At 57.8% G+C, this 18,495-nt stretch overlaps 1 protein-coding gene across 2 annotated transcripts in view; it reads right to left on the minus strand.

The window, feature by feature from the left end:
- The window catches only part of TUBGCP3 (tubulin gamma complex component 3), a 34,353-nt gene that overhangs the window by 2,914 nt on the left and 12,944 nt on the right, over positions 1–18,495 (minus strand). For both annotated transcript variants that reach the window (XM_068984407.1, XM_068984406.1), the window contains exons 8-20: positions 18,251–18,376; positions 17,335–17,403; positions 16,858–16,990; positions 16,187–16,353; positions 12,648–12,758; positions 12,218–12,326; positions 10,352–10,541; positions 9,122–9,257; positions 8,736–8,804; positions 6,744–6,879; positions 1,999–2,087; positions 1,719–1,850; positions 447–587 (exon numbers count right to left, since the gene is read on the minus strand). In XM_068984407.1, coding sequence (XP_068840508.1) covers positions 447–587; positions 1,719–1,850; positions 1,999–2,087; positions 6,744–6,879; positions 8,736–8,804; positions 9,122–9,257; positions 10,352–10,541; positions 12,218–12,326; positions 12,648–12,758; positions 16,187–16,353; positions 16,858–16,990; positions 17,335–17,403; positions 18,251–18,376 — 1,608 coding nt within the window. The remainder of the gene's footprint in view (positions 1–446; positions 588–1,718; positions 1,851–1,998; positions 2,088–6,743; positions 6,880–8,735; positions 8,805–9,121; positions 9,258–10,351; positions 10,542–12,217; positions 12,327–12,647; positions 12,759–16,186; positions 16,354–16,857; positions 16,991–17,334; positions 17,404–18,250; positions 18,377–18,495) is intronic.

Below are 18,495 nucleotides of genomic sequence, written 5' to 3' on the forward strand. Positions count from 1 at the left end.
GCACCTTGAAAAAGCCAAAGCCTGTACAGATTATGCCCCATACAAGGAGCCCCACCAAGACCCACACTCATTCAGCATTTGCACTCCGAGGTTATAAGTGAAAGACTTCAGGGAGGTCGCTAAACACAGCCAAAGGGCAGAAATCCAGCTCCTGCATGCACACCTGTGTCTACCCGCTCCAGATGAGTGCGTGCAGTCAGGTGTCGCCCATCGGAGACACCGACGCAGACGGGCGTCTGGACACTCCCTGAGGGACACTGGCCGGAGACCCGAGTTTCCCGTGCACTTGGCCTGCATTCGTTTTTAAGCTGGGTGACGGTGACCACCCAGCTCACTCAGGGCCCAGTGGGGCACAAGGCGGCCGCAGCAGAGCCCCTGCGGGCTTGCGGTTTCCACGGCAACTGCTCACCACCTGAACCAACACGCCAGCCGCCCCCAAACCACACCTCAGCTTCCCGCTGCTGCTTCTTGTCCTCAAACTGCAGGCGTCTCTGCAGTTCCTCCAGGGCGGCCCTGCAGATGGCATCCTGCGTGCTCTGAAGCTCAATGATCTGGTCGAAGACGGCTCTCAGCTGGTTGAGAAGGGCCTGGAGAGAGAGAACAGCCTTTTCTCTTATGAACAGAGCCCTCAACATGCGTATTAATCACTACACCTTTCAAATAATACACTGACCATTAGCGAAAAACCACTGTAAACCCAGACATCGACTCTGACTCTCAGGGGCTCTTAGCTGTTCTCACTCATCCACACCAGTCCCCGAGCCTCCACAGTGACGGGAGCGGCCAGAGCCAGCCCCGCCCACCCCACCTCCTGGCCCCGCCACGACCTCGCAAGCCCCCACGTGCCGCCCAACCCCTGGAGCCCGGAGCCGCGTCTGCAGTGCAGCCACTCTGAGGGCCAGAAAGAGATGGGAAAGCATCATTTTTTTTTTTTTTTTTTTGGTGACACATGCCAAAACCAGACCCACAGGATATGAGAGAAACTCTTTAAAAAATGTACTGATTCTGCAAGGATTTTCAGAAAACGGGATCATACCAGGCTTCGCACCAGGAATGGAAGGGCGGTTCTGAACAAGAATGACAGTACGTCTGCTTAATTCCAAGAATCTTTGCCCAGTCACAGATGGCTAACCAGCAGACTCAAAAACTCAGGTGGAAGGAAAGGCCCTGCAAACATCATGCTCCCCAAAAGGGCCCCCGAGGCGAGCACAGGTTTAGTGGGGAGCGGCCCTCCGTCAGCCTGGCGTGCCACTGAAGTCACACAGTTAAACGTCGAAGATGCACTTGAAATTCTACCTCCTACTTCACGTTCATCTCAAGTGAAAGCGAAGTGCTGCTTGTTTCCCCAGATTTTTTAATAAAATGGAAGCTCCCAGAAGCCTCAGCACACATAAGACACAACGTTCAGAGCAGGGCCTGCAGGAGGGACAGTCAGCGACAAGGGGTTATCCTGACAGATGGCCTGTCCTGACTGCAGCCAGGGCCCGAGGTCAGGCTTCCACCTGCGCCCCCGATGGAGGGGCAAGCCCTGAACGCTCATTCCCGAGCTGCCTGGGGCTGTGTGGCTGTCAGAGGTCCCCATCCATCAGGACAGCTCCCCCGCCCAGGAGGCGGGCGGTCACAGCACTCTCCCTGCCTCACGCCCGCTCCTGCCTCAGCCCCACTGCCCCAGCAGACACATACACCAGCGCCGTGACAGGCCCGCCCGGCCACCTTACCCTGGAGTCGGCGTCCAGCAGGCAGCGGGAGATGACGGTGCCCAGGAAGGCCTCGTGTGCAGCGATGATGTGGTCTAGGTCCTGCGCCTGCTGCACCTGGTTCCACAGCTCGTCCCAGGAGCACTCGAGCACCTGGAACCGACACCCAGGCCCAGGGGAGTCGTCCCAGGAGCGCTTGGGCAGCTGGAACCGACACCCAGGCCCGAGGGAGCAGGTGGCGCGGCCTGGCCTGGCGCGGTGGGGCGGGGCCGCGGGGCGGGGCCGCGGGGGCGGGACCCACCTCAAAGGTGATGTAATACTGCATCTGGTGGATGAAGTGGACCATCTCGGAGGCCAGGATGTGGCAGTGGTGCAGCACCCCGGAGAACTCTGCAAGAGAGCGGGGCGGCTGTCAGGCTCCGGGCAGGCCGCGGGGCAGGGCGGCCTTCCTGTAGCGCCGGCTCTGCCGCTCGGCCCCACGGCCGGCAGCCTCCCCGAGCCAGCCTCCACGCGCAGACAGACAGGGCCGCCCAACTGAGCAGCACTCCCACGGAACACGAGGGTCTGACGAGAAACACAAAGCACAGAGCGTAACCGAGTTTCAAAATTAAAGAAAAAGTCACTTTATAATAACGCAGTATCTTGAATAAGATCAATTTTATGGTTTCTTTACAGTTAACTCGGTCTGCCCACAGTGTGTGAGACTTTCACTATTCCCTAGCTATTTGGAGACAAAAATGACACCCCCTTAAGGAATATGACCTTGTCACCTGGGAGGAACGTGAACTTGGAGGGGATGGGCAGAGTCCAGACTCCACTCCTGTTCTTTACGAAACCAGCAAAAGGCTGGCGGGTCGCCAGGGAGCAGCCGCTGTCTGCTTGGAGTTTTCACTTACTCAGGGACTCTGCTGGACCATTATGAGATACCACTGTCCCCAAGGCCCCATCAGGGACTGGCACGGGAGGGGCACCGGCAAGGAGACGTGCCCCGGCACACCGCTGGGGCTGCTCCCGGCCTGTGCTGAGCTGCCCAGACAGCCCGCTCGCTGCAGCTGCGGCTCCGGGAGGAACCGTCTGCACCCCTCCTCAGACAGGAGCAACCCCGCAAGACCCACGAGCAGGGTGAAGAGAACTGCACGCTGTGCGCCCAACACTCCCCTCAAGCTGAGGCCGGGCCACACGCAGGGGCTCTGCGGGCCACAGCAACTCCTGGCCGGGGAGAAGCTGAGGCGCGGGGCCGCTGGACTCACAAGCTGTCAGCTGGCCCTTCACTCCGAGAAGTACAACTCACACCTGAAGCAGCCCTGAGTCTCTTTACCCAGTGCCGTGGGAATACGTTTAAAGCACAGTTAAAACATAAGTACTTCTGTTTTCACTACTAATCCACAAATACGCACATAATTGTAAAAATCCCAAGAGCAAAGCAACCTTCACCCTGAGGTCCAGTAAGGATGCAAGCAAGCACCCCTCCCGCTGGAGCGAGTGGGCAGCAGAGAGCTGCACAGACACCAGGAGGGGCCACCTCCCCTCCGCTGACCCAGGCGTCAGACCGTGAGTGATTCTCTACTGCCCCCTCAAGGCTGCAGGAAGAACTTCAGGGCTGGCTTCAGACACCAGCTCTCAAGGGCTTGACCCCTCCCGCCTTGGCTGGCCTCTGAGCATCTGCACCGGACGCTTCTGCCAACTGGAGAAGCACCAGAAACAGCCTTGACAGTTGTTGAAAATACAAAAACACCCTAAAACCAGGTATTCACAAATTCAGAATCGCCTCCTCCCGCTTGGATCTGCAGCGGACACAGCAGGGTTTGAAAGTAGCCTCACCCCCGACCCTCGCGGCTCGTCTCAGAGCCGGATCCGGGGCCTCCGATCAGAGCCAGGCCTCCAGCAGACCCATCTGACATCCACCGTGCACTGGGGCCCCGGAGCGCTGCACAGACCCCTTCCTGATGGCCGGCCCGGCGCCCGGGTGCGGCACTGAGGCAGGAGACCAGGAACCAGCCGAGGCCATGGCCCCGCTGGGCACCGCTGCCCAGCATCTGGGCAGAGCGCTAACCGCCTGGCTTAGAAGCTGGCAAACAGATGAGGACGACCTACCCATCCACAGGGACAGAAACGAGACACAAGGGGAAGCTCACAGTGAAGAAGGCCCACCGGCCTCAGAGGCACCGTCCCACAAGCCTGGACCACTCCAAGTGTGAGAGGAGCCGTTACCATAGTCATCGCCAGGAGAGGAAAACAGTCCCGAGGTGACGGGGAGCCAACCACTCCTCCCTGCTCAGTTTTATGTCCAACAAGGACCAAAAAGGGGCTATCTGAACACTCCTCTTTGGGGAGGGGGCCTCCCTGCACTTCCCCCAGACCCCTGACACCAAAGCTGTTAGAAAGAACACAGGGTGCTCATCACCAGTGACCCGGGACTGCACGTCCGTCTCACCTGGCTACAGCTTATCTGAAATATAAACCCAGTTGCCACTAACACCAACAGTTTTGAGATTCACTGAATCTAATGAAAGAATTACCATTTCTTTTCAAAGAAAAAAAACCTCTTTAAACCATTTCAGATCAACGTTGTCTTTTGTCCAGTTAAATATATATAAATGGATTTAATCATGTAGGCAGACCATTATCAAAAACTCTTTTCCTAAGCAAATCATTTTCAGGCCTAACTATTTATTCCAAACAGCTGACCTTGACGAACATTACTGAAAGGACACCTAGGATGCTCATCACTGACACTGTGCACGTGACCAGACAGACAGGCTCAGGTGTGAAGGGCTCACACGCCGTTTACAGGAGCATTTTGTGCGTCTTCCCGTATTTCTGCCTCAGGTTTACAGTGGGAAGGACGTTTCTAAACCTCCTGTGCTAACAAGACAAACCACCCAATGGATCTCTGCTCATCAAGCTGCCTGGCCGTTAACAAGGAAAATACTGTCCTATAAGTTAAGTTAAAAGTAAGAACCCTGTACCCCAACAGAATCATGGGCAAAAAGGGCAACTTGCTGGGAAAGGAAACACCAATGACACATGAAGAGGCTCTGCAGGCAAAGGCGATTTTAAAGCTTAAAGGGAAGGAAGTGAGGTTCCAGGGTCCTCCCTGGAAGGGAGATGCAACGGGAACGCCCTCAGTGGTAGGGCTCTGCACGCCCACGGCAGGGGGCACAGGCTCCATTCCTGGTCAGAACCAAGATCGTGTATGCTCTGGGGCACAGCCAAAAAAAAACTTAGAATAACAAACAATAAAAGTAAATAAATGAACCTCAATGTTCACCTATCAAACTGACAGTCTGAACAATTTAATATCCAGCGTTAGCACCCCCTCCCAAAAAAACCCCAACCAGCAGCACAGACAGCTTTCGGCCAGTGAGAGCTCTGTTTACGGGGATGTGAACGAACTGGTACGGCTTTCCTAGAAAGCGATCTGACAGTGTGCACCAAGGAGCTCAAGTGAAAAGACTAACAGATATAAACGTCAGTGAGCATAAAGAGCAGGAGGCGTACCTGTTACCCCAGCAATTCCACTCCCCATTCACCTATGCTGAAGAAGCATTCAGAGGCATGTAGATACGCACTGATAAGACACGGCATCATTTACACTAGTGGAGAATAGGTAAACAACTACTAACCAAAGAGAAAAGATAAAATCTGTCCACATGAGGCCATATCATGCTGTCAGCAGTGTTCTACAGGAAGTTTTAATGACAAGCAAAAAAGGTTCAGTGAAAGAAGCTGAGACTGAACACAACATAATAGAATTATGTTAAAATTACACAGAAAATTGATCGAGTAAGTGTGTAGTTATCTCCAAGGAGTAAACTCACTGATGATTAGGCAAAGGAAGAGAGAAGCCGGTTCACACAGACACTGCTGACACCCCCATGAGAAAATGCACCACAACCAGCTAACACGCTCAGCTGCTACAGAGCTCAGATCTCCCCACGTCTATGAACATCACAGCTGCTTATTTAGAAGACTGAAATAATGACAGAGTCCATCCACCACACTGAACGGACCCACATCAGGCAACGGGGAGGATGGGAACCCTGGGCCCACAGGGAGGAGGGCAGGGCAGAGGGAAGGTGGGACGGGCCAGGAACACGCAGGGGTGCTCCTCCCGAAGGTCCCACAGGTGAGGCAGCGCACGGCCACTAGAAGGTGGACGCTGAAGGCATTTACCGTCCACAACCATGGCAGGATCTAACGGGACACGTCCCCTCTGGCCTCCGCCCCAGCTACTTCAGGGGCCCCACTACCCACCTTCTTGGACATGAGCCCAGAGAAAACTGGGCCAGGACCACAAGGGCACCACGGGCCACCGGCCGGGTCCCGGGGATACGGGCAGCAAGGGCATCCAGCAAGCCCTCGACTCCGCACAATCAGACAGAGCTGGGTGCCTGCCAGCCCCAGCCTCAGGGCTGCCCCTGACCTGAACTCGGGGGCCTCCACCTGGTGAACAGGCAGAGCCCACATGGGCCCCCTTACAGAACCTGCTTCCACCACCCGAGGACTAAGGGTATGACTGCCTGTTCTTCTGGTGACATCATTGGTGGAAATACTTTCTCGAAGGTTCTGATCAAATTCCTTTCAATACAAAGACTTCAAAATTACAACTGAAGTCATTCAATATTTATAAAATTAAAAGAAACTTAACTATATGACATGAGAGTTTTATTACAGCTTTTAATTGTAAAAATTATAAAATCTTTTCATGTTCTGGTTAATGATCCAAATCAGTACATAAAGCAATTTCCATATAGACTTTAATTAAAACACTGATAAGTGAATTTTAAACGAGCTGGTGATTTACTAAACAGCTTTATTTCCTTAATATTTTTTTAAACATGTATGAACACTATATGATTCTGTAAGAAACTTCATGGCCTAAAAAAAAGCTAATGACTCAATTTGTTTTTCCTGATTTGCACTGAAGTCAAGATAGCGATATTACAAACGAGCCTCTTCACGAAAGACAAGCCCACCAGCACACTTTTCAATCTCTTTAGGGACCTCCGCATCAGGCTGCGGACGCCGAGGGCGGGCAGCTACCTGGCAGGCTTCTCAGGAGCTTGGCGTTGCACATGTGGCCCTTCCGGATGTCCGTGAGGATGTACTCCATCCGCTTGGCCCTCCACAAGAAGTTGAACACGCGCAGGTAGTGGCTCATGCACTCTCGAGTGAACACCTGCAAAGAGCAGAGCAGGCTGACGGGGCGCAGGACACGCACGTCCTCCCGGCAGGGCTGCGTCCCCTGTGTGCTCCCAAAACAAGAAGCCAGGACATGCACGTCCTCCCGGCAGGGCTGCGTCCCCTGTGTGCTCCCAAAACAAGAAGCCAGGACACGCACGTCCTCCCGGCAGGGCTGCGTCTCCTGTGTGCTCCCAAAACAAGAAGCCAGAGCACACAGAACCAGCTCTCACACCTTCTAAGCAGCAGGTAAGCACGCACACAGTCCATTTTAGGAAAGCCTCCTCGTGTAACAGCCTCACTGACCACTAGTGTGCCAGAGCAGACTCAACGGCCTGGCCTGATGACCACAAGTTCCATGTGAAAGACATTGGCTGAGCACGCAGCAACCCAAGACAAACGCCCACCCGAGGGCTGGAGGGCAAAGACCGGATGGGCAGCGGCCACTTCCCTGCGAGTCCCTGGCGGATCTCCACCAACGACGAGACCCCTCGTCCTTCCAACCCAGACTCTCTCATCGGACCACCAACCCACTGGAGATGGCATGGAAACTGACGCCTATTAGTCACAGGTAGGATCTATCCCAAATTTCTTTTCAAATAAATCTACGATGCTAACTTCTTTTCCTAACTCTACTTAAGCTTTTAAAAATCTAAAATTCTGAAGACAGAACACTGCACAGTCGATCGTTTATGCAAAGTCCACAGCACAAAACCTCGATACTACAATAATTAAGTAACCATATATGCAGACCAAGTTCAGTTCAGCTATTATTCCAGACATGTTCTGTGAAATAATCGAGGCAGCTGGCTTTGCTGTGGTATCATTTATACTACAAAAAAAACACATGAGTATACAATATTAACATGGTAGATGATATGACAGTTTCCAGCAACTTGTTAAAATATCCGGTTTTGTACCCTAAAATTACTAGAACTGTTTAAGATATACGTTAATGGGGAAAAAACTAATTTGCATATGACCAAAAATAAAGCTTGAGAGCAGCTATGTATTGAAAACACGGTAGCTTTGATCTGGGAATCTGTGTGTAAAAACCTGCCCCGGCAGCTGCCACCTCGGAGCAGACGGACGGCAGAGCCGGCAGCCTCGGGGGAGCCCAGCCTTGGCGCCGACAGTCCACCCGGCCGGGCTGAGCCGCTGGGGACAGGCAGGCTGGCCAGGACGGCACCCACAGAGGCCACGAGGGAGCCGCTGCAGAGCCAGGGACGCGGCGCCTCAACACGGGAGCTCCCGAGAATGAGAAGAAACGGGGGTCCATCTTCAATACTTCAGAGGGAAAGCGACAAGCAAGGCCAGAGGGACCTCGGTCAAGGACATCCTCCCGAGTCTCAGTAAGACAGACTGGGCGTGAAGAGGGTGTCTAACCACAGAGGCAGGAGAGAGCCCTGCTGGTCACTCCCATTCAAGCCAACAGTGCTTCTGTTTAAACACAGTGAAAGCGCTACACACAACAGAACAGCTATGCCCTCAGCCATTTAAACGAGTAATAAACACCAAACGTTACCCAAGGAGCAAAAATACGACTCCCCCAAAGCACACTTCGTAGTTCGCTCCAAATGATCCTAACTTAGTCGATCCAGTCTAAGAATAACGGAACAAAATGAATAATCCATCTATCAAGTACCTGCTGAAACCTACGATAGGATAAATGATATTTTTAAGAATTGTTAAGATATTAAAGCACTTAGCACTCAGTGACTGCCTCACACATACACACACACGCATGCCCCTGGCTTGAGTGCTCATTCAGCGGGTATGTCTTGGTGCCAAGTGATCACTTCCAAGAGAGGCTGTCAGAGACGCAGCAGCTCTGAAGCTGCCCGCGGGCCTTACAGTGGCGATGGGGCCGTCCACGTGGTAGTCCAGGCTGAACACATCCCAGCCGGTGTCCCCCGGAGAGACCTGCGGGAGAGCACACACGCTGCAGGGCCTCCAGCCCCGCGCGGCCACGGCCCTCACGCGGCCACACCCCAAGGAGAACAGTAAACGAAGCCGCTTCTAAACCCACTCAGCGTGTGGAGCGCCAGCCGTGCGCGAGCAGAGACGCGCAGCTCTGTCCACACGGCACCGGGCATCACGTGCAGGGATGAAGGGCACGTCTGGCTCAGACTCACCCCCTCCCTCTCCAGACCACCCCCAGACCAGAGTAGCCTCGAGAGCAGGGCCCCAAGCCCCACGAGGCACTGCCCGCAGCCCCGCGCGGGGCCCAGAGTCGGCACCTCCAGCAGCCTCACGTCCAGTCGCCTGAGGATCTCCGGGCTGTCAAACTGGGCGTTGGTGGCTCTGACGGCGGTCTCCAGAATTCCAGTCAAGTTGTGCTGGTACAGAGTCGTAGCTGGACGGGCAAGCTCTGGTCTTCACAGATTCGTATAAAAGTAAAAGAGGACATTACTTGAATTCACAATAATCTCTGGAGAAACTTAAAATTAGAGAGCTCAAATTATAAAAACACAGATGGAAACGACACAACCCGGGAGCAGAAGTTTCACAGAATCAACGGCGAGTGAGATTCCATCGGGCACTGGGGGAGTAAGACATTCCTTTAAAAATTAATTTCGATTCAGCTTAAAACTGGTCTTGAGAGTTTCGATTCCTAAAACACTGAACCACGTCACATGTTAAGAAACACAGCTCCTCACTCCAGCCCGGCCCTGGGGCAGCGTGAGCCCCGGCACCGCCTGCAGATCCCCACGGAGGACAGGCCTCGGCTAAACCAGAGCAACGGGACGTGGGACACCCAGAGCCGCACCGCCAGCAGACCCTGAGGACGCGCGGCAGCTGCGGCCCCACACACCACACTAACAGCTCTCTGGCCGAGCCCACCCTCCCCAGCGGGGCGCAGAAACTGCCCCGCAGCCTTCAGGGTGCAGGATGTCGGCAGGAGAGGCTGAGGAGACCAACAACGCCAGCGTTGCTCAGGTGCCGAGGCAACCTGGCCAGGGATGGCGCCTCCTTTTAAATTAGAAACTGGAAACGCACTTTTGAGAAGAAATGAAGCTTTTGTTTGATACCAAGGATGAGATGCTCCAATTATTAAAACCGAGCAGATGGCAAACACAGGTAAGTCACCCAGAGGACGAGATCTGTAACGTGGCCCTAAAGGTTCAGAAACGCCCGTGTCCCCGCCCACCCCCCCACACCTGCCCCCCACACACACTCACGTTTGCTCCCATTTGCCCTACAGACAACTTCCACCCAGAGCTAAGCCAACAGAGCAGGGCACACACCCCTTACACATCCGTCGGGGCCTGTATTCACAGGCACACGAGCCTCCGCAAACAAGGCAAACAGAGCTAGAGGGGCTGACGTGACAAGGCTTTATCTTCCCAAGGCTCTACGCGAAGTCAACAAATTTCCTCTAATGCCACTCGCTCTTTAGACAACAACTGCCAGACCCCTGGCCTTGCTGAACCCCTGCACACGCATGGGAGCACCCGGCGCCGCCTTACTTGAGCAGGTCCATCAGGTGCCGGATGAAGTCCCCCTGGCCGAGCAGCAGGTACCGGCGCACGGCCTGCATGTGGTCCAGCAGGCTGTACTTCCTGTTCAGGACGTCCAGGAGGTACTTGCTGGTCTCAAAATAAGCTGCATCAATTTTCCCCTGAAACGCATTTTCCAAATCTGTGAATAAATCTGCAGCTGTGAAGAACAAAGGGGAAAGCACACACACACATAATCGCGTTTCACGGAGGAGTGAGAGGCCCCCAGGCACACGCGTCGGCCCACGGCCCCCGTGGCTCCTCACGCACACGCGTCGGCCCACGCCCCCCGTGGCTCCCAGGCACACGCGTTGGCCCACGCCCCCCCGTGGCTCCCCACACGCACACGCGTCGGCCCACGCCCCCCGTGGCTCCTCACACGCACACGCGTCGGCCCACGCCCCCCGTGGCTCCCCACACGCACACGCGTCGGCCCACGCCCCCCGTGGCTCCTCACACGCACACGCGTCGGCCCACGCCCCCCGTGGCTCCTCACGCACACGCGTCGGCCCACGCCCCCCGTGGCTCCCAGGCACACGCGTCGGCCCACGCCCCCCGTGGCTCCTCACGCACACGCGTCGGCCCACGCCCCCCGTGGCTCCCCACACCCACACGCGTCGGCCCACGCCCCCCGTGGCTCCTCACGCACACGCGTCGGCCCACGCCCCCCGTGGCTCCCCACACGCACACGCGTCGGCCCACGCCCCCCGTGGCTCCTCACACGCACACGCGTCGGCCCACGCCCCCCGTGGCTCCCCACACGCACACGCGTCGGCCCACGCCCCCCGTGGCTCCCCACACGCACACGCGTCGGCCCACGCCCCCCGTGGCTCCCCACACGCACACGCGTCGGCCCACGCCCCCCGTGGCTCCCCACACGCACACGCGTCGGCCCACGCCCCCCCGTGGCTCCTCACACGCACACGCGTCGGTCCACACCCCCCATGGCTCCCAGGCACACGCGTCGGCCCACGCCCCCCGTGGCTCCTCACACGCACACGCGTCGGTCCACACCCCCCGTGGCTCCCAGGCACACGCGTCGGCCCACGCCCCCCGTGGCTCCCCACACGCACATGCATCGGTCGGCCCACGCCCGCCCGTGGCTCCTCACGCACACGTGTCAGCCCACGCCCGCCCGTGGTTCCTCACACGCACACGCGTCGGCCCACGCCCCCCGTGGCTCCTCACACGCACACGCACCAGCCCATGCCCGCCCGTGGCTCCTCACACGCACATGCGTCGGCCCACGCCCGCCCGTGGCTCCAAGACAGGCCACAGGAGCCGCTGCGGCCACCAGCATCCCCAGCTGGGACCCCACAACACTGCCAACGCTGGACATGGAGCAGACACCTGTGTTCCCACCTGGAGAAGCCCAGAGGGGACTGCTCACCACATCACAGATTTAAAGGTCACAGCCCTTCCACAACGGAGCCAACTCTAGGCCGCACTGAAACAGTGGTTCCGAGGGCATGGGGCGGGTCAGGGGTGATGGTGTTGAGGATAAGCCCGAGATGGCACAGGTTACAGGCATGACGGCTAGGCACTGCCAGCATGCAGCCACATCAGGGCATCACAGGCTCCAGGGAGGCCAGACAGCATCCAGGGCAGATGGGGGCAGCACACGGGGCCCAGAGGGGCCGAGCCCCCAGCTTCAGATGGAGGAGGAGCACGCCGAGCTGATTCACACAAGCAGCTTCTTAACGCAGGTTTGCACCCACGTAACCCAAAACCACACCTCAACACTGGGTTTCTACTGAAAACCCAGACACCGCGTGCGCAGGCGAGGAGAGGCCCCCGCGTGGAGCAGCCGGCACCCCGCCAGTGTCGCCCACGTACCGTCCTGCAGGGGCTCCGCAGACCTGGCCACAGCAATCGCCTTCGCAGGGGGCGTCTGGTCGTGGCACACCTGGTGCAGGAAGTTTATTGACTTTCCTATCAGAAGGACCTGAAGGGGGAGACACCCAGGAGTCACCTTCACCCAGAATTAGAATGATCGCACATCCAAGCTCTACAGACATTCATAAGCCACAGGGTTTTCCACTGACTCAAAACCAGCAGGAACACTGGGGATAGTATCAGTGAATTTCAGGACCTGAAAAAACTGTTATTAACAGACACACACAAATACACGTGGGTGCAGTCAACTAACATACACTCCACTTCAAGAACGCAAACCCTAAAAGGCCACGAGGCACGTTTCACCGCAGACCGGCCTTGTCCCCCGCGAAGGCAGGCACACACTGGTGCCCGAGCCGCAGGAGCCCACCTTCCGGCACTGGTCCATCGTCATGAAGGACGGGATCATGGACGTGCGCAGCGTGTACTTGTCATGCCACAGCCGGTCCGTCTTCACGGTCGGATCTGACGCCACGAAGAACTGCAAGTGAGGAGGCGTAAGTCGCGACAAAGTGATGCTTCCGGCAAAGTGTGCACTAACCGCACAGCAGAAAGCCAGCAACCCCAGACCTCCAGATGCAGGAGAGCTGCCATTTACAGTAACACTTGTTTCAAAGGGCATCCTGGACAGCTCTCTCTAAACGCAATCACTTATTCCCCATTTCTTGTAACCAAAGGTGGGCGCTGAGACAAGCTTTTCCCTAAAACACGAGGTGGCCCTTCAATCGCAGCATCTGCTCCCCACCTGGAAGGCGGGTGGGGGCAGTGCTAACCCACAGGGACCCTTCCCGGACCTCTGAGCCCGGCTCCATTTTCAACTCAAGCCGACTCAAGAGTTTTCCCGCCCTCCTGTGTCAAACAACTGCGTCTCCGCCGCCAGGGTGTCTGCCCCAGCCCTGCAGGGGCCTGGGTCTGGAGCACAGGCGCCTTGCCTGAGGCACACAGCTCAGAGGCCGGGCGTGGCCAGCTCCCGACCTGCGCACGGCCAGCACCAGCCCACCCAGCAGTCCCACGTGGAGTGACCTTCTCGGGGCGGCTCTGTCCTGAGAACCACTGTGCTCGGAAGCTCCCCGGTCCGCCTCCTCAGCCTCACCAACCCGGGGACCAGCCGGATGGCTGACGGCAGAAACGACGCGGGACGCGAAGGAGGAAACTGAGTCACGGCTGCTTCCAGCTCCTCTGCTCTGCACCGAGGACGTTCTCCTTTCCAGGCACAGCCCTAACAGACTTGCACTTTTATTTTGTAAGCTCCATCTTACTCTCTACATCCAAGTGAGCTCCCTTCCCGTCACGCTCATGAGTCTGCCGTATGTCCAGATCGCACGTGTAAGGGCTGACGCACACAGTGCTGGCCTTTCTCTGTCTTCTTTCACTCAGCATAATGTCCCTCCAAGTCCATCCGTGTTGCTGAAAATGGCAGAACCCCACTCTTCCCTGGCCGAGTAGTATTCCACTGCAGACACACCGCGTCTTCTTTCCTCATGCACCTGCTGACGGGACACTTCAGCTGCTTCCACACGTCAGCAACCGGCAGTAACGATGCTGCGAACGCCAGCCCGCACCTCTTTCCAAATGGGCGCTTCTGTTCGTTGGGTGAAAGCCCAGGAGGCGGCGTTTGTTGAGAAAGCTCTGTGCTGTCTCCACAGGGGCTGCGCCAGTGCCCGTCACCAGCCACAGGCCCCTTTCCTGCACGCTCGCCAACATCGGCCGTTTCCTGACGGCCAACCTGACAGGCGTGAGGTGCCGTAATGCCTCCCTACGGCCTCGGTTTGCGTGTCTCTAGCCATCAGTGATGCTGAGCATCCCTTCACGTGCCTGTGGACCGTCTCTGCGTCTCCTCTGGAGAAATACCTATTTCAGAAGGTCCCTTCAGGGCTCTAGTCTTGCCCAACTAGTGGACCCAGAGGCAGGTTAATGCTGCTGCAGAAGTAGCAAGCTCAGGGGCCACCTGGGATTTTTTCCTTCAGGGAAAAGGAGTGAAAGCTCAACCCTAGGGCGTAGGTCAGTCCCACCCAGAGGCAGCCAAGGTGGGACGCTGGGCCTCACTCTGCAGCAGCAGCAGGAGAGGGAAGTGTCCCAACAGCAGGGAAACACGGTGTTCAAGAGAGCTGTCTGGGAGGCCCACACGATGAGCCCGGGGCCAGGGTTAGATGAAAAACTGTCCTGCTCAGGGTGAGTCATGTGAGGCGCACAGAAGGGAGGGATAAGCCAGTGGGGTGCGGGGTGGGCGGGGGACAGTCCCCCAGCGCAGGAGACACACTCAAAGCTACAGGTGCAGCCCCCTCCGCCGCCAAGCCAGCCCCTCCAGAACTGACTTCAGAGAAGCTGCTAGACACACATGGAGGCCCATGAAGACATGGCCACCTCATTAATGCGGTGGAGACACACACCTACAAGAGCACGGTCTGCTCAGACAGAGTCACCGGGTAGAGCGCCGAGTCCACGCCGGAGCCACGCCACGGGGGCTGCAGGGCCCCCAGAACACACGCACGGGGCCCGCGCGCGCTCACACCAGGGACGGGGCGCCCAGGGCACACGCACGGGGGCTCACACCAGGGGACGGGGCGCCCAGGGCACAGGCCCGGGACCCCGTGTGCGCTCACACCAGGGACGGGGCGCCCGGAGCACACGCACGTGCGCTCACACCAGGGACGGGGCAGTGTGGTCCTGTCTACTTCCATTATTCACATGCAGTTTCACCCACGAGAACCGAGGTGAACCCAGGAACCCAGCCACAAGGGCCAGGACCTCCCACTGCCACTCCGCCCAGGCCTACCTGCCAACCCCTGGGCTTTGCCAAGGTCACGGCCGCGTCTGTTCTAGACCCCGCGCGTTTCTTAGCCGCTTACTGTGTGCTAGAAGCTGCAACTCCCACTCGATCCCCTTCTTTACTAGCACGACGCGGCGTCAAGGCCGAGCGGCGGGCCCTCTCTACTTCCGGTCAGAAGCCTGCAGTTTCACGGGGTGACTGTAACAGTGACTTTCAGACAAATACGTCGCTTTCTAGCAGAACTAAGCATGTTTCAATGTGTAGAATACAAATACACATACAGATGGCCTGGCTCAGCTAACCAGTAACCGTGACGGCATCAGAACACACCATGGGCGCCTCCAGGACAGAGCAGGACAAGGACACCCAGGCCCCAGCGCTGCCGCCAGCGTGCTGAGGAGCAGGGACCCGGCCCAGGCTCCTGAGTTACGGGGAGAACCATTTCCCACCATCACACACGGCTCTGCTCGACCCGGTGTTGGGAGGACAGGCTGGCCCCATGGGTGCGCCCAGCACCCCGCTGCTCCAAGGAGATGCCTGCAAGCCTGGCCCGTGGGTGTGCCTGGCACCTTGCTGCTCCAAGGAAACACCGCAAGTCTGCCTCACCTCAGGGTGCGCCCGGTGCCCCGCTGCTCTGAAACACCGCACACTCAGCCCATGGGTGCGCCTGGTGCCTCACTGCTCCAAAGAGATGCCTGCAAGCCCGGCCCACGGGTGCGCCCTGCGCCTCACTGCTTCGAGACACCGCAGGCCCAGCCCATGGGTGCGCCCGGCGCCCCGCTGCTCTAAGATACCACGGGCCACCTCACCTCGTGGTGCGCCCGGCGCCCCGCTGCTCTGAGAAGACGCCGCGGGCCGCCTCGCCCCGGGGTGCGCCCGGCGCCCCGCTGCTCTGAGAAGACGCCGCGGGCCGCCTCGCCCCGGGGTGCGCCCGGCGCCCCGCTGCTCTGAGAAGACGCCGCGGGCCGCCTCGCCCCGGGGTGCGCCCGGCGCCCCGCTGCTCTGAGAAGACGCCGCGGGCCGCCTCGCCCCGGGGTGCGCCCGGCGCCCCGCTGCTCTGAGAAGACGCCGCGGGCCGCCTCGCCCCGGGGTGCGCCCGGCGCCCCGCTGCTCTGAGAAGACGCCGCGGGCCGCCTCACCTCGTGGTGCGCGTCCTCCAGCTCGCCGTCGTAGATCCAGCAGTACAGGAAGCTCAGGACGGGGCGCGACACCAGGCTGAGGATGTGCTGCACCAGGGACCGCATGGACGGGTCCCCTGTCTTGGTGTAGGCGTGGACGGCCGAGGCCAGCTCGCCTCCCTTCCTTCCTGGGGACACAGAAGCCACCGTGAACACACACGCTGAGGCCGAGGCGCAGAGACAAAGCGAGGAGGAAAAGGCAAGGGGCCCCTGGCCAGGAGAGCATGCGCGCTGCGCAGAGTGCCGAGACCCAGGCTGAAGGTGGGAGAGGCCCAGGCAGACGCACGCACGGGGGCATGCAACACAGCTGCTGAGCCAGACCTGGGGCCGAGGGGGGGCGGGGGAGGCCGAGGAGAGGCCGCAGAGTAAGGGCAGCTCCGACAAGCCCCGTGACCCCGGGGGGCTCCGGAGCACAAGAGGCCTCAGGGGACCACACCCCCACGCCTACGTCATCTCAGGGAGGTCCTGAGCGCCACGAGCGTAAACCCTGGCCCACGGGCTCTCCCCCTGGAAGTCCAAGTCTATCCACCTGTCTTTGGTAGCACCCTTCCGGCTGCCATGCATACAGGGCAGACACAGAGTCAGGCCTCAGTGACCCTCCCTAGAGCTGCCTTGAAACCGCGCAGAATGACCTTGGCAGTGGTCCACCAGGGCCGCCAGGGTCTTCAGTCTTATCTTGGGGTCATAGGTCCACACCAGGAGGCGCCGGAGCGTCAAGCTGCTCTCGAAGCCCAAATTCACACCCTGATCGTCCTCCAGCTGCAGCTGAAAAACGGGAACAAAAGAACAGCTGAGTACAGCCACCCAGGAGCCCTAACCCACGTCTTAACCCACATCAAGTCCCGGGGAAGGGGTGACCCTCACGTAAACGAGACAGAGGGCCTCTGGGAGAGGACAGCTCCTTCAAGATACAGGAGGTCTGCCTCAGGCCGATAGGACCCTGAAAGCGAGCCGCAAGCTGACTCCAGGACACACCACAGCTCTACAGGGGCCCAACCCTTCCACCAGGACCACCACACCTTAAAATTAACGCAGAGGAAATGTAGAGATTCTGGAGAGTGGAATTCTGCGGCATTTCAGACCGTGGTGAAATGAGAACAAGGGCTTACCTGGGAGTGCAGAACGGAGAGCAGCCGGTAGTACTCCTTGAGCTCCTGGTGCAAGGCCGCGCAGAAGCTCTGTGGAAAGAGAGGCAGGTCGTGGTCGCTGCGCTCAGGACAGGCGCCACCCAGCTGCGCAGGACGGCCCTCAGACGCGCCTGCTTCTGGCCACGGAGCTCGTGCAGGTGAACCACCTCAACACACGGACTCTACGGTGTCGGGGGCCGTCTCAGCACGGGCTTTGCAGGAGCACAGTGGAGACACAGCGCCGTGCTCATAACCCGCAGGGCGTTTCCTCCCTCCACACACTGACGCTGTGTTTTTAGCTACACGCCTTTTACTCTGGCTCATGGAAGTACCGTTGATGTACAATGCCATGGTAGCTTCAGGTGAACAGCAAAGTCAAGAAGATCCCCTGAAGGGGGAATGGCAACCCACCCCAGTACTCTTGCCTGCAAAATCCCATGGACAGAGGAGCCTGGTGGGCTACAGTCCGTGGGGTCACGCTGGGTCGGACACGACAGAAACAACTTAACATATATATACACACATAACCGAATCACTTTGACATATACTTGAAACACGACACTGTTAACCAATTATCCTTCAATTAAACAAAGTTTAACTGAGAGAATTGTAGGTCAAAGGGAAGTCATTAAAATACGTCAAGTGACTCGGACAGGTCAGCGTTCCTAAATATTCGTTAAACATTAGAAGTTTCCTGGTCGATCACCTGTGTCAACATTTACTGTGCTTTCTATTTTCTTGAGAGGACCGTGGCTGACAAAGTGCATCGTACCAAACCTGCTTCATGTAAAAAGGACCCGCCTCAGGATGACTTTCACGTGAGGTTCTAAGGAAATGAAGCGCTTCCTGAGGCGAGCGCCGCCTGAATCCCCAGGCGTCTCGCTACCGAAGCACACACCTGGCCGACAAGCCCAAACGAGCGGTCCAGGCTCCTCTGGTCTGTGTACTTTCTGATCTTGTTGTGCAGCCACCCCAGCTCGGCCAGTCTCATAGCCGTATCCCGCAAGGATTTGTTCAGGTTTGCCTAAAAAGCAAACACGTCCACAGTTAAAAAAATGCTTTTAACGCTGGAATTTTATTACTTTTTTCCAACCACTTGCACTTTTATGTTTGTGATTCTCAGGCTTCAACACGAGAAACTTA

The sequence above is a fragment of the Capricornis sumatraensis genome, chromosome 12 (genome assembly GCF_032405125.1).
Source record: "Capricornis sumatraensis isolate serow.1 chromosome 12, serow.2, whole genome shotgun sequence".
In the NCBI taxonomy this organism is placed as follows: Eukaryota; Metazoa; Chordata; class Mammalia; order Artiodactyla; family Bovidae; genus Capricornis; species Capricornis sumatraensis.